The 22,503-nt window shown below is 47.7% G+C and overlaps 2 protein-coding genes across 2 annotated transcripts in view; one reads left to right on the plus strand and one right to left on the minus strand.

The window, feature by feature from the left end:
• AAGAB (alpha and gamma adaptin binding protein) overlaps positions 1-8,435 on the plus strand; it is a 29,576-nt gene extending 21,141 nt beyond the window's left edge. The window contains exons 5-10 of the mRNA XM_058156590.1: positions 2,971-3,054; positions 4,511-4,593; positions 5,124-5,217; positions 5,704-5,808; positions 7,164-7,213; positions 7,925-8,435. Of these exons, the coding sequence (XP_058012573.1) occupies positions 2,971-3,054; positions 4,511-4,593; positions 5,124-5,217; positions 5,704-5,808; positions 7,164-7,213; positions 7,925-8,002 (494 nt within the window). The 3' untranslated portion in view covers positions 8,003-8,435. The remainder of the gene's footprint in view (positions 1-2,970; positions 3,055-4,510; positions 4,594-5,123; positions 5,218-5,703; positions 5,809-7,163; positions 7,214-7,924) is intronic.
• Positions 8,436-12,493: 4,058 nt separating this feature from the next.
• SMAD3 (SMAD family member 3) overlaps positions 12,494-22,503 on the minus strand; it is an 81,347-nt gene continuing 71,337 nt past the window's right edge. Inside the window, exon 9 of the mRNA XM_058155916.1 lies at positions 12,494-19,360. Within this exon, the coding sequence (XP_058011899.1) occupies positions 19,237-19,360 (124 nt within the window). The 3' untranslated portion in view covers positions 12,494-19,236. The remainder of the gene's footprint in view (positions 19,361-22,503) is intronic.

Consider the following 22,503-nt stretch of genomic DNA (forward strand, 5'->3'; position numbering starts at 1 on the left):
CAATGCGTGCGCGGCCCCCATGCATGAGCCCTGCCCCCATGCATGTGTGTGCATCCCTGCATGTGTCCCGCCCCCACGCATGCGCACAATCCCCTGCATGTGCCCCCCCTGAGCAGATGCCCCCCTGCATGCGCCCCGCTTCTGCACATGCATGGCAGAGACCCCGAAGACCAGCTGGTGAGTGGGAGGCAGGCACGCATGCGCAGCAGAGCTGAACTGGGCGATGGCTCGTGTGCCATTAGAGAGCGCTGCGTGCCACCTCTGGCCCATGTGCCGTAGGTTCCCCATCAAAGATCTAGTCTAATGAAAAGGATTATGGGTGACATGCAATAACACTTACATACCGCTTCACAGTGCTTTACAGCCCTCTCTAAGCGGTTTACAGAGTGAGCCTTTTGCTCCCAACCATCTGGGTCCTCATTTTACCCACCTTGGAAGGATGGAAGGCCGAGTCAACCTTGAGCTGGTCAGGATCGAACTGCTAACAGCAGACAGTCAGCAGAAGTAGCCTGCAGTACTGCATTCTAACCACTGTACCACCATTTATTTTATTTATTATTTAAATTTCTATACCGCCCTTCTCCCGAAGGACTCAGGGCGGTTCACAGCCAAATAAAATACACAATAATGTTACAATATAAACACAATTAAAATACAATTAAAAAACTTATTCAATTGGGCCGAAATTAAAAATTTAGAATAAATAATAAAAACCCAATTAAAACCCATAAATTTAAAAAACTAACCCAGTCCTTTAAACCATGGCTCTTTAAAGGGTCTTTATAATACAGGCAGTCCTCGACTTACAACCTTTCACCTTAGTGACCATTCCAACTTACAGTGGCACTGAAAAAGTGGCTTACGACCAGTTTTCCCACTTATAACCGTTGCAGCATCCCCGTGATCAGAATTCAGACGCTTGGCAACTGGCTCATGTTTGTGACCGTCGCAGTGTCCCAGGATCACGTGGTCCCCTTTTGCGACCTCCTGACAAGCAAAGTCAATGGGGAAGCCAGATTTCACTTAACGACCGTATTACGAACTTGACAACTGCAGAGATTCACTTAACAACGGTGGCAAGAAAGGTCCTAAAATGCGGCAAAGCTCACTTAAGAACTGTCTGTTCTGCTCAGCAACAGAAATGTGGCTGGGCTCGGAATTTGAAGACGACCTGCAATGCTTCTGCCAACATTTTGTGAGGCCTCCCTCCCTGGTGGTGGTAAATTCAGATTGAGAACTGAGAATGACCTTGTTAAGAGAACAGTTTCCAGGCCTTGTTTATCTTTTTCAGCTTCTGAGTCCTCATTCTGTTTCTGACAAAGAGACTGGTGCAGTGGCCTAGAGGTGGCTCTCTCGCCTCCCAATCAGGAGGCTGTGAGTTCGATCCTAGGTGGAGGCAGCTATTTCTCTCTCTGGGCACACTGAGAATTTATCTGCCGAAAAAAACCTCCGCTCTGGCAACAGGAAGGGCATCTGGCCAGTAAAACACTCTACTTGTTCCATTCAGTTGCCCAGACTCCACCTCGCAAGGGATTATGGGGTTATTAAAAGACGATTATTGTTCATTTTTTTTATTGTTCATTTATATCCCACCCTTCTCCGAAGACTCAGGGCGGCTTACACTATGTCAAGCAATCGTCTTCATCCATTTGTATATTATATACAAAGTCAACTTATTGCCCCCAAAAATCTGGGTCCTCATTTTACCTACCTTATAAAGGATGGAAGGCTGAGTCAACCTTGGGCCTGGTAGGACTTGAACCTAATTGCAAGCAGCTGCTGTTAATAACAGACTGCATTAGTCTGTTGAGCCACCATGATGATGCTATAAGTCTAAATGCTAAGTGGTGTGGTGGCCTAAAGATGGAGCTCTCGCCTCCCAATCAGGAGGCCTTGTGTTCAATCCTAGGTAGAGGCAGCTATTTCTCTCTGGGCACAATGAGAATATATCTGTCCAACAAAACTCCACACTGGCAACAGGAAGGGCATCTGGCTAGTAAAACACTCTGCTTGCTCCATTCAGTTGCCCAGACTCCACCTCGCAAGGGATTATGGGGTCGTTAAATGAAGATGATTCTGTTTCTTTTTTTTTTATTCTGTTTCTGATGAAGCTTTGGTAATAAGTCGTATTCCAACTCTCCTCTCTCTCCTCTCTCCTCCCAATCAGGAGGCTGTGAGTTCGATCCTAGGTGGAGGCAGCTATTTCTCTCTCTGGGCACAATGAGAATATATCTGCCGAAAAAAACCTCCGCTCTGGCAACAGGAAGGGCATCTGGCCAGTAAAACACTCTACTTGTTCCATTCAGTTGCCCAGACTCCACCTCGCAAGGGATTATGGGGTTATTAAAAGACGATTATTGTTCATTTTTTTTATTGTTCATTTATATCCCGCCCTTCTCCGAAGACTCAGGGCGGCTTACACTATGTCAAGCAATCGTCTTCATCCATTTGTATATTATATACAAAGTCAACTTATTGCCCCCAAAAATCTGGGTCCTCATTTTACCTACCTTATAAAGGATGGAAGGCTGAGTCAACCTTGGGCCTGGTGGGACTCGAACCTGCAGTAATTGCAAGCAGCTGCTGTTAATAACAGACTGCATTAGTCTGTTGAGCCACCATGATGATGCTATAAGTCTAAATGCTAAGTGGTGTGGTGGCCTAAAGGTGGAGCTCTCGCCTCCCAATCAGGAGGCCTTGTGTTCAATCCTAGGTAGAGGCAGCTATTTCTCTCTCTGGGCACAATGAGAATATATCTGTCCAACAAAACTCCGCACTGGCAACAGGAAGGGCATCTGGCTAGTAAAACACTCTGCTTGCTCCATTCAGTTGCCCAGACTCCACCTCGCAAGGGATTATGGGGTCGTTAAATGAAGATGATTCTGTTTCTGATGAAGCTTTGGTAATAAGTCGTATTCCAACTCTCCTCTCCTCTCTCCTCCTCTCTCCTCTCCTTATCCCCCCCTTTAGATGATTTTCCAGAATCTACAGGAGTGAAGCGAATCATCCAAGCCTTGAATGCCAACTTCTGGTCAAACATGGTGATGAAAAATGGTAGGAGTTTTTTAAGGACAGCTTTTAAAAATCAATGCAAATAATTTTCTGGCATGGGCGTAGAGCAATTTCTCCCAGATGTCTGGCACACTGGGAGGCAATTCTGTGGGAATTTATTCCCCAGCAAGGATCCCTGGTACCTGAAGAATGTCTGGGACGGAGGAGGCAGTCCATGGGGGGTGGGGGTGTGTGTGAGGGGGTGGGACACCTCATGGAATAACAATAGGAAACATATTTTGCTGGAAGTTGCGTCTTCCCAGTAAGGAGAAATCAACAATGGAATCAGTTGTCCAGAAAAATGGCATAAGTAATATGGATGCCTTAATTTATGGCAGCAGATTGGACTCTTTGAATCGTAGACTAACAGGGACCTTGGAGGTCTTCTAGTCAATCCCCAGTCTGCGGCTGCAGTGTATTTGGAACCAGGTCGTGGAAATGGTGGGCAAGCATGTGTGAAAGTGGTATGTGCACATGCGTGCACAAAACCATCTCCTCTCTCCCCCCCCCACCCCGATGCTCCTCCACAGGCCTACCAAGATACAAAGGTTGGAGACCACTGTACTAGTCAATGCTCAGGCCCAAAGGATTGGACACCATCCCAGATAAATGGGTATCCAATCTTTTCTTTGAAACCTCCAGTGATGGTTGACCCTAAATGAACCTTCCAATTCTAAGAAGCTCTAGTTCAGGGGTCTCCAACCTTGGCCACTTTAAGCCTGGCAGACTTTAACTCCCAGAATTTCCTAGCCAACACCTTTTCCAGCAGGCTGGGGAATTCTGGGAGTTGAAGTCCACATATCTCCAACTTGCTGAGACCAAGAAAGACTACCATAGAGGTAGATGTTGAGGGTGATGTGGGCTCGTGAGAATCCCCCTTTATTGCCGGATTCCTTTCTCCAGTCCTTCTAATTTTTCACAGTACGGGTGGTCCTTGACTTACAACAGGGACGTCCAAACTTGGCCCCTTGAAGAGTGGTGGACTTCAACTCCCAGAATTCCTCAGCAAGCAACTTGCTCATGTTTATAGCTCATGCTGGCTGGGGAATTCTGGGAGTTGAAGTCCACCATTCTTCAAAGGGTCAAGTTTGGACACCCCTGACTTACAACTATCTGTTTAATGACCATTCAAAATTAACAACAAAATTAAACAACACTTTCACACTTATGACCGTTTCAGCATCCGCACAATCATGTGACCAAATTTTGGGGCCCTCTGGCTTTCGCCTCCTCCAGGATGGTGACAGGCCCTCAGTGAGCGGCACGCTCAGGCAGGGGCCGTGTGGAAGCCCCTGTCTGAGCCACAGCCTGGAGTCTTGCAGTAACAGCCTCCAGGTCGCTTGGCTTCTGGCTGGGAGTTTCCGAAGCAGCAGCTGAATCCCCTCCAGGCCAGGGCTGGGAGATGCCTGGCCAGCCATCGAAGCCTTCTGCTAACTGCCCATCTTTTCTTCCTTTTCAGAGGCAAGTCACAGCTTCGGCCTTTTCCCAGCCTTAGCAGGGGCAGATCGCAGGATTGGGTCAGACAAGAACGAAGCTCCAGAAGTAAACAGCCATTTTAAAAACTTCCTGGGTGGGATGTCTCAGCTTCATCCTTGGTTGTTTAGTCCTTCTTCTTCTTCTCCTTCTCCTTCTCCTTCTCCTTCTCCTCCTCCTTTTCTTCTTCTTCTTCTTCTTCTTCTTCTCCTCCTTCTCCTTCTCCTTCTCCCCCCTCCCTCCTCTCTCTTCCCTCCTGTCTCTGTTTTGCCCCTCATTTAACCCTGGGATATTCCGTTTTAATTTACTGGGCAGGGCCCTTCATCTTCAAACATTTTTCGTAAAAGGTCTGGAAATTTAATGATGTTCTTTACAATTAAAACATTAAGTACTAGGGATCCCCAGATTATGTGTTTGGTACTGCAATCGGAATTTAGCTAGATTTGGACACAGATTTCCTTTTGAACTGGTTTGGCTCTCATCGGCTTCATGGAATTCGCATCCTTGAGGCTGGCTCAGATCAGCCCGTGCTTTGTGCCAATTTCCACTGGCACAAAGTGGGGGTCGAGTCTGATTCAACTTCTTTCTCTCCCCACCAGGCCAACTCTTTGCCAGCAGAGCGGGCCCAATCTGTGTTGGATTCAGAAGCTGCCCTGGTCCCTGCGGAGGGAACCCAGGGGGACCCCATGGCTGGTAAGAGCATCTTTGCTCAGTAGGGTGAAGTGGAGAAAACAGGTCTGTTCCCTCCATCGGTTGTTCTTCAGCCCCCCCCCCATCTCACCACTCAGGAGGACTCTCAGGGGTTGTAAGAGGGGCTCACTTCCTGTCCCAATCCTCCACCTGCTCAGTCAGTCCGTCCAGTGAGAGCGGGTCTATGACAATTTGCCACGGCCAACTTACCAGGGCAAAGTCGCCACAGCCAACTCGCTACAGGACCACTCGCCATGGGACAAGAGTTACACTAATATCAAAGAAATGGTGGAATTGAATCATTAAAGAATGTATGCAAAAGGAGGGATGGAATGAAACGGGGATGGCAAAAATTAAAATAATGTTTGTTTATTTTAAATAATTACATAGAATTGTTAAATTGTCTGCAGCGAATTGGTTGTGATGAGTTGGCCATGGCAAGTTTTCCCGTTCCCGGTGGCAGCTGCCTCTCTTTTGGCTTCTTTGCAGACCCAGCGCTGGAGACGGACATTCAAGAGCTTGCTAGCCTCACCGCAGGAGAAGGAGACATCGAGAACTTTGAGCGACTCTTCTCCAAGTTGAAGGAAATGAAAGGTAGCCTTCAGCTTATTTCCTCAAACTCGGCAAATAACTTGTTTCTCTTGCAAATTTCCCAGGGCTGGCTTTCAGAGTGCAAGAGTCAAGTAGCTCTGAGGCAGTCTGACCCATCCACAAAGGAATGGAGGGAGGGGCTGGGGAGAGGGGGGCAAGATGAATGCTGGGAAATGCAGTTTCCGAGCAGTAGCATTAGACTAGAATAGAATTATTTATTGGCCAAGTGTGATTGGACACACAAGGAATTTGTCTTTGGTGCATACGTTCTTAGTGTACATAAAAAGAAAAGATACATTCATAAGGTACAACACTTAATGATTGTCATAGGTTACAAATAAGCAATCAGGAAACAATATCAGTATCGTAAGGATACAAGCAACAAAATTACAGTCATAAGTGGGAGGAGGTGGGTGATGGGAACGATGAGATTAATAGTACTGCAGCCTTAGTAAATAGTTTGACAGTGTTGAGGGAATTATTTGTTTAGCAGAGTGATGGCCTTCGGGAAAAAACTGTTTTTGTGTCAAGTTGTCTGGGTGTGCAGTGCTCTATAGCGTCGTTTTGAGGGTAGGAGTTGAAACAGTTTATGTCCAGGATGTGAGGGGGTCTGTAGATATTTTCACAGCCCTCTTTTTGACTCCTGCAGTATACAGGTCCTCAATCTAGGGAGCAGGAGGAAAGCAGCAGCCCAGCCCCATGCTCTGGAATCCTGCTATGCCGTGCTGGCTGGCCTCCGGTTTCCTCTGCATAACAGGAGCAAGAGAGGAAAACGGGAAGTTAGGAATCTATCCTTACCTTTTGGCAACTGATGTTATTTGGGCATGCAACGCAACCCTTTTTTCTGCCTCCCCAGTTCATCTGCTGGAGTCAGAAAGAGCCTGGTTGAGTTTCCTCACTAGTGTTTACCTGCTTCCAGCCTGAGGGGGTCTTACACAGGTTGGAAAATTACGTAGAGAAGGAAGGAACAAGGAGGGATGTTCTGGAACAGGGGTCTCCAACTTGGCAACTTTAAGACTTGTGGACTTCAACTCCCAGAGTTCCTCAGCCAGCAGAGCTGAGGAATTCTGGGAGTTGAAGTTTACAAGTCTTAAAGTTGCCAAAATTGGAGACCCCTGTTCTGGAACGTATGATCAGAGGCGGGGACAAGAGTAACTGAAGTTGCACCCATCGGTTCCCTGCTGGCCCACCGGTGGCTGCTGGCTTCTTTCAGGGTAGGCAGTTTCTGTGTTAACAGACGACCACGATCCGTCTGTCCTTTTTGTACCTTTGCATGCAGCTTTTTCTATTTCATCCCCACCGACATCTTTCTTTGCTCTCTAGCCAAAGGTGATTTTTCTTCCCCTTTCATTTTCCAGAAAAGGCCGCCACCCTGCCTCACGAACAGAGAAAACTGCATGCCGAAAAGGTAAGCTTTGGGATTAGAAATACTTGTTTTCTCAGCCCAAACCCAGCCAGATGCTGCCGACGAAGTTACCTCTGGCGTTTCACTGAGAGATGTCTAACCCATGTCTCTTCTCTTGCCAGCTTCTCTCCCCAACCAAAATCAGAATTATTCATGCCCAGATTTTAGTTTGTTTCCCCAAGTTGCAAATCCCAGGATAGAAGCGAAGTGTCTGCTGATGCCCTCATGGGTTAAGTTGAGAGACCAACCTGGAGGGAGCTTGTAGGGCAGAGGTCTTCAAACTTGGCAGCGTTAAGACTTGTGGACTTCAACTCGCAGAATTCTCCACCCAGCTATGCTTCAACTCCCAGAATTCCCCAGGCAGCATGGTATAGACCAGAGGTCTTCCAACTTGGCAGCGTTAAGACTTGTGGACTTCAATTCACAGAATTCCCCAGGCAACTATGCTTCAATTCCCAGAATTCCCCAGGCAGCTATGCTTCAATTCCCAGAATTCCCCAGGCAGATATGCTTCAATTCCCAAAATTCCCCAGGCAGATGGTGTAGACCAGAGGTCTTCAAACTTGGCAGCGTTAAGACTTGTGGACTTCAATTCCCAGAATTCCCCAGGCAGCTATGCTGCCAAGTTTGGGGGCCCCTGTTGTAGGGTGTTTTGTCTCCCATAGGTGTGGGGCTGAGCTTCCAGGAGTTACAGCCTCTTTGCTTGATTCCTAGGTTGCCAAAGCCTTCTGGATGGCCATCAGAGGAGACCAGGATGAGATTGAAGGCTTGTCTTCCGACGAGGACAACTAAGGATGTGTGGGATTGCAGACCGGAATGGGACTTCAGTTCTGAGCGTGCGACAGGGGTTGGCTATCACCCGGATTTTGACGAGGCCTCGTTTTCTCTGCAGCCCTGACAGAGACTTTTTTTGGGGGGGGGGAAGGGGTATCCCTTGAGACTTAGTTCATTCTTGTTCTTCAGCACCGGAGAGTAGCTGCCTCCGTGATCTCCCTGCCTGGATTTACCAAGGGGAATGTGGACCTCCAGGTGAACAGAACCTGCTCCCAACTAAAGGAGAAGCTACACGGTCTCTTGGCGGAGGCAGCTTTGGGATAAACCATGCACGGTTCCATTTGTCTTCTAACTTGTCTTCATCTCAAAATACCGACTGGAATCTGGAGGGGAATGTTGGTAGAAAGTTATCTGTTAGTTTAGGAGTCCTGATGTCTCTAGACCAGGGGTCTCCAACTTGGCAACTTTAAGACTTGTGGACTTCAACTCCCAGAGTTCCTCAGCCAGCAGAGCTGAGGAATTCTGGGAGTTGAAGTTTACAAGTCTTAAAGTTGCCAAAATTGGAGACCCCTGTTCTGGAACGTATGATCAGAGGCGGGGACAAGAGTAACTGAAGTTGCACCCATCGGTTCCCTGCTGGCCCACCGGTGGCTGCTGGCTTCTTTCAGGGTAGGCAGTTTCTGTGTTAACAGATGACCACGATCCGTCTGTCCTTTTTGTACCTTTGCATGCAGCTTTTTCTATTTCATCCCCACCGACATCTTTCTTTGCTCTCTAGCCAAAGGTGATTTTTCTTCCCCTTTCATTTTCCAGAAAAGGCCGCCACCCTGCCTCACGAACAGAGAAAACTGCATGCCGAAAAGGTAAGCTTTGGGATTAGAAATACTTGTTTTCTCAGCCCAAACCCAGCCAGATGCTGCCGACGAAGTTACCTCTGGCGTTTCACTGAGAGATGTCTAACCCATGTCTCTTCTCTTGCCAGCTTCTCTCCCCAACCAAAATCAGAATTATTCATGCCCAGATTTTAGTTTGTTTCCCCAAGTTGCAAATCCCAGGATAGAAGCGAAGTGTCTGCTGATGCCCTCATGGGTTAAGTTGAGAGACCAACCTGGAGGGAGCTTGTAGGGCAGAGGTCTTCAAACTTGGCAGCGTTAAGACTTGTGGACTTCAACTCGCAGAATTCTCCACCCAGCTATGCTTCAACTCCCAGAATTCCCCAGGCAGCATGGTATAGACCAGAGGTCTTCCAACTTGGCAGCGTTAAGACTTGTGGACTTCAATTCCCAGAATTCCCCAGGCAGCTATGCTTCAATTCCCAGAATTCCCCAGGCAGCTATGCTTCAATTCCCAGAATTCCCCAGGCAGATATGCTTCAATTCCCAAAATTCCCCAGGCAGATGGTGTAGACCAGAGGTCTTCAAACTTGGCAGCGTTAAGACTTGTGGACTTCAATTCCCAGAATTCCCCAGGCAGCTATGCTGGCTGGAGAATTCTGAGAGTTGAAGTCCACAAATCGTAAAGCTGCCAAGTTTGGGGGCCCTTGTTGTAGGGTGTTTTGTCTCCCATAGGTGTGGGGCTGAGCTTCCAGGAGTTACAGCCTCTTTGCTTGATTCCTAGGTTGCCAAAGCCTTCTGGATGGCCATCAGAGGAGACCAGGATGAGATTGAAGGCTTGTCTTCCGACGAGGACAACTAAGGATGTGTGGGATTGCAGACCGGAATGGGACTTCAGTTCTGAGCGTGCGACAGGGGTTGGCTATCACCCGGATTTTGACGAGGCCTCGTTTTCTCTGCAGCCCTGACAGAGACTTTTTTTTGGGGGGGGGAAGGGGTATCCCTTGAGACTTAGTTCATTCTTGTTCTTCAGCACCGGAAAGTAGCTGCCTCCGTGATCTCCCTGCCTGGATTTACCAAGGGGAATGTGGACCTCCAGGTGAACAGAACCTGCTCCCAACTAAAGGAGAAGCTACACGGTCTCTTGGCGGAGGCAGCTTTGGGATAAACCATGCACGGTTCCATTTGTCTTCTAACTTGTCTTCATCTCAAAATACCGACTGGAATCTGGAGGGGAATGTTGGTAGAAAGTTATCTGTTAGTTTAGGAGTCCTGATGTCTCTAGACCAGGGGTCTCCAACCTTGGTAACTTTAAGCCTGGTGGACTTCAACTCCCAGAATCCCCCAGCCAGCAAATTCTGGGAGTTGAAGTCCACCAGGCTTAAAGTTGCCAAGGTTGGAGACCCCTGCCTTAGGAGTCCTGATGTACCTAGACCCTTAAAAGGGGAGAAAGGCTGAGAGAGGCAGCTCCTCTTGGCTCAACTTCATTTGGAATCGGATCCGGTGTGTTTATCCAATGCCGGCCGGCCAAGAGGAGACGGAGCCTGCGCGCCGTCTCCCCTGCCTGGAAGCGGAGTGTGAACCAACACAAGGAGAAACACCTGAACGCATTCCCGTTTCCCCCAGGTGCCCTGTCAGTGGCAGCTGAGAGAGGCTGTGTGCAACTCCCGCCTTGCTTGCAGGAGGCTGTTGCTTCACAGCCTTTGGAAACAACAAAGGGAAGGGGAGCCCATCTCTCTGCCAAACCGGAAGGTTAGGATTATACTAGAGTCCTTATGCCAGGAGGGGCCCCCGGGCCACGCAAGCAGCAGGCGATTGTGCATGCACAGCTCCGCTTGTGAGTGGAGGGCGCTCACACCCATGCGGGAAGTTCCATTTGTGTGAGCACCAGGGGCACATGCCACTGGCACAAATAGAGCTGCGCATGCTCATCTGCACGCCTGCCACTCACAGGGAATCATCCCCCTCCCCTCCCCCTCTGGGCCACCAAGTAGGAAAGGTTGGGGATTGCTGAAAGGTTGGGGATGCAGAAGCAGCAAGGCTGGACCGATGGGCCTGTGTGCGGTTTCCTGCAAAAGGCATGTAAAACTTAGGGCACCCTCAGAACATGTCAGAATGTGTTTGGTTTCAGCAGATCCGAGCCATCGCCTGCCGCTCCCAGGCCTGAAGCAGCCCCTCCCCCTCCCCAAAAACAAAAACAAAAAAACCCAGGCAGATAAAGCACTTTAGTCTAGTTACTACTGCTGGGAACTTCACCGCTGCAGCCTGTTGGGATCCCATCGTTCTGTGCAATTCTTCACACCTCTTCTGCTGGGAGACGTGTCCACCCAGCTGTTTCTGAGCCGTTTTGGGCTGCGGTTCCCATCATCCGCAGCCATTGATCCCCGGTTGGGTCGGATGCCTGCTGCCGCCGCTGCCAAGACCTGGAGATGGTCCTGTTGGGAAAAGCAACTGTGGTGGTCCAGCCACAGGGGGACCTTTTGTTTATTTGGTGTTGTGTTAAGATGAATAAAAGTCTGCTCAAAAACACAGGCTGTTGTCTGGTCGGTTTGCATTCTGCCCATCCAGGAAGGGCTGGGGCTGCAGCCACAGGGCCTCTGCAGACCGGCACTGGGACTTGGAGGGGCTGCAGAGTTTGGGACGGGAGGGCTTTTGAGAGGAAAGGACCGGCCATGAAAGGCGAATACTGGCCCACTTAACAGCCATGGGATCAAGCTAGGAAAAAATAGGAAAGCAGCAGCTCACTAAAGCAGGAGTCCCCAAACCTGGAAGTTTTAAGACTTGTGGACTTCAACTCCCAGAATTCTCCAGCCAGCATAGCTGGAGTTGAAGTCCACAAGTCTTAAAGCTGCCATGTTTGAAGACCTTGGCACTAAAGGTTACCCCTTTTTCTTTTTTTTTTAATTTGCATTTATATCCCGCCCTTCTCTGAAGACTCAGGGCAGCTTACACTATGTTAAGCAATAGTCTTCATCCATTTGTATATTATATACAAAGTCAACTTATTGCCCCCAACAATCTGGGTCCTCATTTTACCTACCTTATACCTTACCTACCTTTCCCAACATGTCTACATTCCCATTCCCCACCCCACTGGCAGGGGAATTCCCAGTAATGGGATTCAAATAATTTAACAATCGGTTCTCTGCCCAAATGACCAGCTGGGTAGGTGTGGCTCGGTGGTCATATGACCATGGCCAACTCAACGTCACTCATGTCGATGGGTGCTAATAAAGGTTATCCAGAGGCAGTTTCTGTAAGCAGGGCAATAAAGATTAGGCTAGAAAAACCAGAATGTTTCCTTCCTGCCTTCCTTACAGGATTAGCCCTGTAAAATGGAAAAAAACCAAAAGATTTCTTCCAACAACCGGTTCTCTGAACTGCTTAGAAAATTAACAACCAGTTCTCCCAAATAGGTGCGGACTGGCTGAATCCCACCACTGGGAATCCCCCTCTAGCATGGGCACCCTATCTACAACGGAATGTTTGGGGAAGAGGAAATTTGTACTTCCCCCAGAGACCAGCATGGCCTGTCCTGGTTGAAGCTGCTGCTGTTCCCGAGCTGGATTCACCTGACTTCTAAAACGAGGGAGAAGGCTTCTTAAAAGTTTATTAGGACGGAGGGGGGAAAACATCCCAGAACTTGAAATTTCACGTTTAGAAATGACAGGACATGGATGTTACAAAGCTTTTAATAGAGATAAGCTAAAAGGCCAAAGGACAACAAGCAATATACAGCCAAAAGTACAAAACATCGGGTGAAGAACATACCGTAAGAGCTAGCGAGAAGCCCACTATTCCTCAAGAAACCAAGAGCTGAACTCTACTTCCATCTAGGGTGGGAAGGAGGACCTCTGGGTGCCTTTGATGATGCCAACCACCCCCTTGTATCAAGGGCTACTAATGGGAGGGGTGGAAAACAGAAAGAGGAAGGAGAACTACTTGCTTAGTATCTGTTCCATTGCTACCCCGTTTGAGGCACAAGGACTCTTCCTGCATGCCAATGCTAGCTAAGTAGGCAGGTGGGTAGAACACAGGAGAGCTAGGGAACTGCCATTTCCCACGGCCCGGCCTCCATGGCCCACAGCCTCAACCCAGTTAACCAAGAATCCTGGCCACTGTCCGTCTGATGGGGGTGGGGTGAGGGGAGGACTTTGGAAAGCTGGTCCTACAGCTGCCATGGTCATCTTTTATGAGGTTGGCACCACACCTGCACATCTGTGGAGATTCTCAATCATCCACAGTCATAGTTGTCTCAAAGGTGTTTTTTTTTTTCCTTCTTCACAAGGCGACTGGAATGTCCTTTCCTTGGATGTCGCCCCACCATCCTGGCAGAACCGATGAAGCTTCTTGAAATATCTTCTTCCTTGGGGGGCAAAAAAGTCCAGTTGCCTTTTTAGAAAGCACCTTTGAGACCTCCCACCTGCATTGTCCACTTAGCTTGGAAAGAGTGTCCCACATGTGGAAGACTTGTGCCCCAAGAGGAAGACTTGTGCCAAGGCAACAGTGGAGCAGGTGAACGGAGGCAAGCCCAATCCAACAGAAATTAAGTGCTTTGCTACTGAAAAAAATGGATGGACTGACCTCCGTCTCTTGTTTTACTGTCTGAATCTACATCGGACGATTTGACCTCTGTCAAATCTTCCCCCCAACTCTCTTGAAGTTGAGAAGTATCTTGAGTGACTCTGGCTACTGCATTAGTTGCATAAATAAATATATACCTAAAACCTTGTTAAAAATATTCTAACCACAGCTTTCTACTGGAGAGGCTAATCCACCCTACCCTAGAAAAATTTAAATTCTGGTTCCGCCAGCCTCTTGAGGATTTAGAAGCATGGAGGTCAATTTTAGAAGCCCATTCAGAACACAGCCAGCCTCCTGTCCAGTCTGGTCCCAACTAGCCCTGGCAAGAGAGGTCATCTAGGACAGGGGTCTCCAACCTTGGCAACTTTCAGACTTGTGGACTTCAACTCCCAGAATTCCTCAGCCAGCAAAGCTCAGCCAGCAAAGCAAAGCTGGCTGAGGAATTCTGGGAGTTGAAGTCCACAAGTCTGAAAGTTGCCAAGGTTGGAGACCCCTGATCTAGGAGTTGATCTCAATGCGGCTTCCAACAGTTCTTCAACCTCCGCAGGGTCATCCTTGAATTTTTACCCTTTTGTGTCCCACTGCTGGAACACTTCCAGCAGTCTCTTTTCTCCTAAAACCACCCATTTTCAATCCTCTTGTGACGTGAGGATGCTGTTCCCAAAGGTCTGTCGAAAGCTCAATATAAAAACAACACACACTGCGATTTGGCTCATTATCATACAAAGAAAAAAAAAGTCGTTATCGAAGTCAATAAAACCAAAGTCCATCCTGGCCATCTGGACATGCCGGCCAGCAGCTGCGTAAGGTGAGAGAGTCCAGGTCAGCTCATGAACAGTCCACTGAGGGGAGATGAAGGAGGCCGCAGCCGGGAGACGATTCCAGTCATGGGGCCGATGCTGCCCCTAAAAGTCCTGCGCAAATGGAAAGTTCAGAAGCCGCAAGGTTTGGCACACAGGTGCATGCGCTCACTGTGTCACCTGACAGCTTGGCGGGAGAGCCTCCGACAGAACAGGGGCCCAGCCCCAAGACAAGTTCTATGTGCCAGAGAGCCACAAACGCACTGCTAGAAGATCAGCACCTCTGAATCCCAAGAGAGCTAATTTCACCTGCTGGTTATCATCCAATGCTTTCAATGTAGCATATGGGATGGCACATCACCACCAAGGCCCACCAAGCATTGGTGATCCCTTCCAAGCAAAGCATCGTATTTAGGAGAAGAGCAACCGAGAGGGGCTTTTCAAAGTCACTTTCAATTGGGCTCCAGGGTCCCCAAATTTTTTTGGAGCTTCAATCAATGTAATCTTGAAGGGGGAGGGGACAGGGAAACTTAACGTTGTTATCTTAACAATCCTATACTTTACACAACATTGCCCGAGGCGTTTCTTGTGCTTTCCACACAGACATCCGGTCAGTAGACCAAAAGGTTTCTGTCCAGTACGTAAATGCTTCCAGATCCCTTTTAAAAACATGCCTGCACCGCTCGGGACCCAAATTTGTGAAGTCGCCAAGTCTTTCTTTAAAGTGCAGCTCCAGATATCCCAATGAAGACTTTTCAAGATTTTGGCACTTATGTGAGTTTCATATTGTATGGCTTGTTTCGCAAACTTCCATTTCGGGTACCAAGAAGCGGGTCAGAGAAAAGTTTTTAGCTGGCTTTTTATCTGCAGAACCAGACTAGGTTCGCCTGCCTCTGTGCTATGCCTTGCTTAATCACATTTTGTTGACTAAACCAGGGGTCTCCAACCTTGTCAACTTTTAAGACTTGTGGACTTTAACTCCCAGAATTCCTCAGCCAAAGGGTCTGATCAACACCTGAGCAATAGCTTACCTGACTTGGCACCTGTTTCGCCAACTAATGAGCCCAATTTCCACTAGATTTTAACAAGGCACAAGGAACATTTTTAGCAGGGCTATGGATGCAGACTGGGGAAAACTAAATGCACTTAAGTATACTTTATTTTATGGCAGTTTCTGGGCATTTCAACATCTAATTTGAAACATCAATTTAATACCAAACATCAATTTGAGAAGATTTTTTTTTCTGTTTATACCTGAATAGTCTGGGTGAGTTCACATAGACAGCTAAACTATGTTTTGTTGAATAAGCCACAATAGGTAGGTTTGGATATCCTAAGATAGTGTTTCCCAACCTTTTATCTTCATTACCCAAAACATCTTATCAGAAAATCCTTATTTAAATGTCCCTGTTAGGTTTGTGTGTTGTTAGCCAAAGAAAAACCACTTTTACCCAATTTTGGGTAATTTACCCAAGTTTGGGAAGCACTATCCTAGCAACAACCAAATAACATACACTATGATTTAGCATAATCAACAAACACAACCTTAGGGTGGGATTTTTAATTTCACAAGATTATCTGGCTCACATAAAATCCTCTTACAAGCATTCCCACTTTTATCTGTAGGGCAGAGTTCCGCTGAAACTTTAAAAAGTTATTTAAACTGCTGCTGAGAATTTTGCTGAACTATATTTCATAGACATTTTGGTAGTTTGGTGTCCCGGGCTGTACGAAGCAAGGTTTGCAATCTATGGAGAAACGTCTCCCCTCTTCACTGAACGTAGAAAGTGAGAGATTTTTTTCTAAAGAAACCTCTCCTGTTTGTGAAACTCTTAAAAATGCTGGTCATACCTCAGTTTTGCCAACAATGGAAGATTTATGGGCAAGGAAATGATTTACCCAGTAGACTTATCACAAGAACTGAATACAAAAAGGAAGTCTCAAGAAATAAAATCTGACTTGTGCAAAGTGGCTAATATGCTGAGTAAGAAAATATATATCTATGTATTTAAAACTATCTTCAAACTTTCTTCACTGATCATTTGCAGACTCACGTGGGCTCTCCATAATCTGTCCTTCCAGCAGTGAATAAGTTATCAAAAGTACAATAGGTCTGTGTGGCTGGTCTGGGGGAGCCACGCCCTCCAATTATAATTGGGTTTGGGTGACCAGATCCTTCAACGTAGAAAGGCCCACTCAAGCGAGTAGAAATGTAGTGTTTCAAGGAGAGAACCTGAAAGAAAGTGAATTCCCTGCGCCCAGAAATTAAGTTTTCACCATAAAGGACCCTAAAATTACCCAACAGGCTATGATGTTCAGAACTCCCAGAGACAATATAAGCACACAATATCTGGAAAAAATCAGGTCAGCAAAAACAGCAACAGCTTTCCCAGTGAAGCAGAACACACCGATGGCTACTTGATTAAAGCTGTACAGAACCCGGAGCAAAAATATTTCATCCTGAGTGCCTAAAAACATCGACACTGATCACATTTTTTTAAAAAAGCCTTCAAAAATGTCTTTGGATTGATCGTGCCTACCAGCCACCATTGCTATAACTTTTTTTGTGTTTTTTTACAAAAAGCACGCACACCACACACATACTGCAAGTTTTCTCTCCTTGAATGATTTAAAAGCATTTCGGAAACCCAAATATTCCATATGGCATATTGCTGTATGGTTAGGGCTAACGTTCCATTGAATCTTTATGGAGTAAGATTCTATAAATGCCATTTTTAAGACGATTCCCGCATTGCTCTGATATTGAAAGGTGAATTTAACCATACGAAAAACCCAATGGGATTTCAGATGCTGCTCAGAGATTACTCAGATTGAGAACAAGCCAGTTTAGCAGGGGTGGGTTCCAGCAGGTTCTGACCAGTTCTGGAGAACCGGTAGCGGAAATTTTGAGTAGTTTGGAGCTGAAGTCTCCAACCTTGTCAACTTTAAGACTTGTGGACTTCAACTCCCAGAATTCCTCAGCCATTCTGGGAATTGAAGTCCACAAGTCTTAAAGTTGCCAAGGTTGGAGACCCCTGGTCTGGAGAACCAGTAGTAAAAATTCTGCCTGGCCCCGCCATCATCTATTCTCTGCCTCCCAAGTCCCAGCTGATCAGGAGGGAATGGGGATTTTGCAGCAACCTTCTCCTGGAGTGGGGAGGGAATGGAGGTTTTACAGTATCTTTCCCCTGCCACGCCCACTAAGCCATGCCACACCCGCTAAGCCACGCCCACAGAACCGGTAGTAAAAAAAATTGAAACCCACCCCTGCATTTTAGGGCCCTCTTCTTCCAAGAAAGCTCCACTCATTTTAGGCAATGAGGCAGCCATTTCTGTTTCTGAAGGCCGACCAGATTAATACTGAACTTTAAACCATCTGTCAAGACATTAATCTGAAATTGAAAAGGTATTTCTTATCTGCATTCCCAAATATTTGCCAGTCGGCCACGCTGAATGGACATACAACCTGTTCAGTACAGTTAAATGCTTTGAGTTACTTTATCACAAGGTATCTCAAATTGTGTTCTTCGATATTATTTTAGCTTCTTAGGTTTTAATTAATCTGCTCAATTCTGAGGAAAAATAATGGATTCTCAGCTTCTGGGGACTAGTTACCAAGTTTGGTTTTTTTTAAGTCCTGAGAATCTAGAAACAAGTCCAAATTACTGAACAATTCCAGATGGGTTGGCTGGCATGAATAACACTTACTTTTGATCACAAAGACATCGCACATGGATTTCGCCCTCACAATCACAAAACCTACTAACCAGAATTACTGGCCACTGTAGAACCCTTGCACACCCACACACCCACACACACAACTGCTTTGAAGAACAGTAAGCATGGCTCCAAATCTGTTTACAGATCTTTGCTTAGTTACAAGAATCAAAACAGTCCTAACTGTCAGTTAAATCATCTTGGAGCCGTGCTGCGGTTAGGCTGTTCCGATTTGATGGGTGGAAAAGATCCGTTTCGGCAGATGAGTCAAATGACCAAGGAGATCCTATTGATGAGGAAGGAAGGCGCGTAAGTTTCCCCTGGCCGATTTTGCTCCAGAACACTTCTGGCTGGCTGTCTTCTTCCCTTCCAGCTGGTGCTTTGAGACGCAGCTTTGGAAGCAGGACAGGCAAGCGTGCTTTTCCAAACGTTTCTCCTTCTGGATGCTCAAGAGTCCTTCAGAGGTTCTTGAGAAGATGGGATCGTGAGCCCAGCAGGTCAACACGGAGGAATTGGCCAGTTCCAAGCAAGCCCAAAGGAGAAGCAACCTTAAAATCTGGACTGATGGACGAGGGATGAGCTGGGGACACTTGCCTTTAACGCAGGAGGTCTTAGCTCCGAGATCATCCCAGCGTCAGTTCAAACAACCGTTTCCATGTCTGAGAGGAGGCAGCTCTTTCCTTGGGGCATGAGTCCTCTTCATCTTCAATTAATTGGCACCTTATCAGTCAGGGCTGCAGATGAGGAGGAAAATCCCCACCTCCAACAGTTGGCAGAGAAAAACACATAGTCGCCCAGGTGGATGCTCAAAAAGAAATATTAGAAGAGGCCTTGGTTCTTCTCCCCATGTGCCTGGTACAAAGTGGAAATTCTCGCAGGAAGAGGTAGGAAGGAGGAAGGGCAAGGAGGAGACAGGACCATTTCCTTGCTCTCTAGCCTCCCAAGAATTGTTGTCAAGTGCCACCCGGCCTTGCAAAGCCCATCAGCCACAGCCTGCCTGTCCTAAATTAGAAATCCAAGTTGCAATGTAGCTGAGGGTCTCCTCCAGTGGCCCACGGTAGGACCCGCCTGGGCATCTCAAAGCTTTGGGTGGATCTTCTGAAGACATGAACATTATGAGGAAGTCTTTGCTCCTATCAAGAATATCAAACAAAATCTTTCACTGGACAGAAGGAAGGGCCGGGCCTTGGAAGGACACAGCCGCTACCCTAAAGGCTCGTTTCCATCCTGTTGGTTTTTTTTTTGTACATTACCAAGGAAGAGGCTGAGCGATTTTGTCCCTACTCAAGGTTTGACCTGGTTCCACCTTCCTCATCCTTTAAGACACGCTGGAGCAGCGGATGCTCGGGGAGCCCATCTGCGTCAAGACCTTGTCCAGCCACTGCAAGGGGCCGTTCAGGTGGAGCTCGATCCAGCAGGGAGTGCTTGTGACCGTCTGCCGCCTGGAACGGAAACACAGAGAGGACCATTGTATCCCCATGACAACATGGAAGAGAGCAGAGGACCAAAACCAAAACCCAGAATCGCCTCTCTTCAGCAGAAGCAGATTAATCTCACCCTGTTGAGGCTGGGCAGATCAAGAAGCACACAAGATGGGCTTTGGTGTAAGTTGGACACACACACACATGCTCAAAAAGAACCATAAAAGCCCCTCCTAGTTTCCTTCTATCCCAACTTACGCTGACCAAAATCATGGTGGGATTTTTGAGCTCATCTCTGATGCTTTCCTCTTTGGAAAAGAAGCATCAGAGATGCTTCTGATCTCAGGATTTAACAGATTAACAGACTTGAAAGAGACCTTGTAGGTCATCTAATCCAGGGGTCTCCAACCTTGGTCCCTTTAAGACTTGTGGACTTCAACTCCCAGAGTTCCTCAGCCAGCTTTGCTCTTCTTAAAAACCTCCAGTGATGAAGCTCCCACAACTTCCAAAGGCAACTTTTATTGGTTGATTGTTCTCACTGCCAGAAAATTTCTCCTTATTTCCAGGGTTGAATCTCTCCTTTGGAATCTTTTCTGCTAGTATCCCCCCTCAACATCGGGCTCATTTCTTCCCTAATCTCAAAATTAGCTCTGCAGGCCTTCCCAGTCGTGAATGGAATCAATGGAATGGCTTCCCTCCAGAAGATGTGGGTGCTCCATCACTGGAGGTTTTTAAGAAGAGCCACTTGTCTAGGATGGTATAAGGACTTCTGCCTTAGACAACGGATTGGACTAGAAGACCTCAAACGTTCCTTCCAAATCTATGTTCTAAATCAAGAAACAGTCTACTTGGTGTCAGAAGGAAGGAAAGAATTGCTGCTCTGGCCAAGAACTTGGCTAGATGTTTCCAAGGTGGATACTATTCAGATCTGGAGCAACAAGGATTTTTTGGATTTGGCCTGGGCATCCTTCCTATATCCATTGGCAGCTCCTTAAGAGGAGCCGGGCATTTTCCTAGAGGTGCATGATAGCCACACAACTCAGCAGAATGGCTGTTTAAATCCAGGAGGCATCTTTTTATCTTTGGCTGTACACCGCCCTGAGTCCTTCGGGAGAAGGGCGGTATAAAAATTTAATAAATAATAAATAATAATAATAATAATAATCTCAGAGCCCTACGCTGGCTGCAATCACACTTCTTCTTCAGACCATTGTAACTCAAGCAGGCGTTTTCCCAGCTCTTTTCTGAAGCAGCCAATAGATGCGACGAGGAGGCCTGATCCCAAGCACCTAGGCCACTGGCTCCAAGCACTGCACACCTCTACAGGATTGGCAGGGACCTTGGGACTTCTAATCCAGTCAGTCTGCCTACTTGCTCCCTGGGACAACTGAGTCAAAGCAGGCTATGGTAAAGGCCCTGCCACGTGGTGCATCCTGCTAAGCGGAAGAGGGAAGGAGTCCCGTCTGGGAGAAGATCCAACAGGGACCCTTCTCTCCCCATCTCCCACTGCATTAAACTGGGAGTACTGGGTGGAACCTAAAAGAGGTGAGATTTGCGATAGATAAAAGCCAGGTCTTCTTGACACCCGACACTGGCTGTTCCCAGATGCTGTGATGGAAGCCGTGCAAATGGCTTCAAGAGACCAAGTGCACCAAGTCCAGGCCGTTGTCTTGATGACCACTGACAACCTTAGAAATCCCCCGCAGCATTCCTTGAATGCCAGCAGCGGGTGGAAGAACAATAGAGGAGGAAGCCCATCGCCTTCCGGTTCTGCTTCCTGAAAGATCGGGCTGATGCTGTGTGACTCAGACGCCCGAGCAAGAAGCCTTCAGCTTGGTCCAGCCAACAACGTGGTCTGCAGCCCCTGGTGAGAGGGAGGGAGGCAGGCCGACCTGCTTAGCCAGGTTCTGCCCCAGAGTGACCCCTCTGAAGACACATAGCAGAAAGGCCCAAGATGAGATTCCTCCAAGGGGGGAGAGGGAGGGAGGGGAGCAGCTCTGGGATGGAGACCAAGGGATACAAGGCCCTGCTGACCCCTGCTTAACATGCAGCCAGGGGCGAGTTGCAATGCACAAAAGCACAGAACGTGCTCTGGCCAGCTGTTTCTTTTCAAGGACCAAGATCTCCCAGCCCCACCCAAGGCAGCAGCAGCAGCAGCGTGCACATCTGGAGCTCATTAGACACCCTGGCCATCAGCCAAGGCCCAAAGCAGCCTGAGAGGAAGCAAGCCAACAGCAAAACAAGATGGACTCCAGACATCTGGAAGAGCTGCGAGAGGTAATGTGAGAGGTCTGGGCGCCCACTCTTTCCTTGGCCGAGATGGGAAGCAGCGCCGGGAAGCCACAGCTGCCGACCGTTCCCAGGAGCTCATGGAAGCAGGGCCAGGATTCTCCCCTTCTCCCCTCCCCTCGCCCCCCCACACCGGCAGAGACACAGTCTTTCTGGGGTCCTTGCAGACGGCAGTCTTGGTCCTGTGCTCCCCCCCCCCACCTTGGTACATCCCAAACCATGCATTCAACCCCCACTCTCCCACCTTCGGGCCTCTTCCCAACCCTCTTCTACCTCCCTGTAAAAATTCCTTCCTGCCTTCCAATTCCCTAAATGGCCATCATAAAGAGGACCACATCCAGCACTCCAAACTGCAGCCGAAACGACACCATCTCATCTCGAGGGCCACATAGCTGGTCGTCTCTCTGCCTCTTCACCCAGCCATCTTGAGGCCCAAGAATAACAGAAGAACAGAGTTGGAAGGGACCTTGGAAGTCTTCTAATCCACTCCCCTGCTCAAGCAGGAGACTCTACTGTTCCAGACAAGTAGCTGTCCGGTCTCTTCTTAAAAACCTCCGGTGATGGAGCGCCCACCATTTCTGAAGGCAACTTCTGTTCCACTGGTTAATTATTCTCCCTGTTAGAAAGTTTCTCCTTAATTCCAGGTTACTTCTTTCCTTGATTAGTTTCCATCTGTTGTTTCTTGTTTTGCCTTCAGGTACTTTAAAAAAAACAGGTTGACCTTGATTTCTTTCTGGCAGCCTCTGAGATATTGGAAGACTGCTATCATGTCACCCCCAGTCCTTCTTTTCACTAGACCAGACATACCCAATTCCTGCAAATGTTCTTCATATGTTTTAGCCTTCAGCCCCCCAATCACCCAATCAATCCAAGAG

The sequence above is a fragment of the Ahaetulla prasina genome, chromosome 13 (assembly GCF_028640845.1).
Source record: "Ahaetulla prasina isolate Xishuangbanna chromosome 13, ASM2864084v1, whole genome shotgun sequence".
Lineage (NCBI taxonomy): Eukaryota > Metazoa > Chordata > Lepidosauria > Squamata > Colubridae > Ahaetulla > Ahaetulla prasina.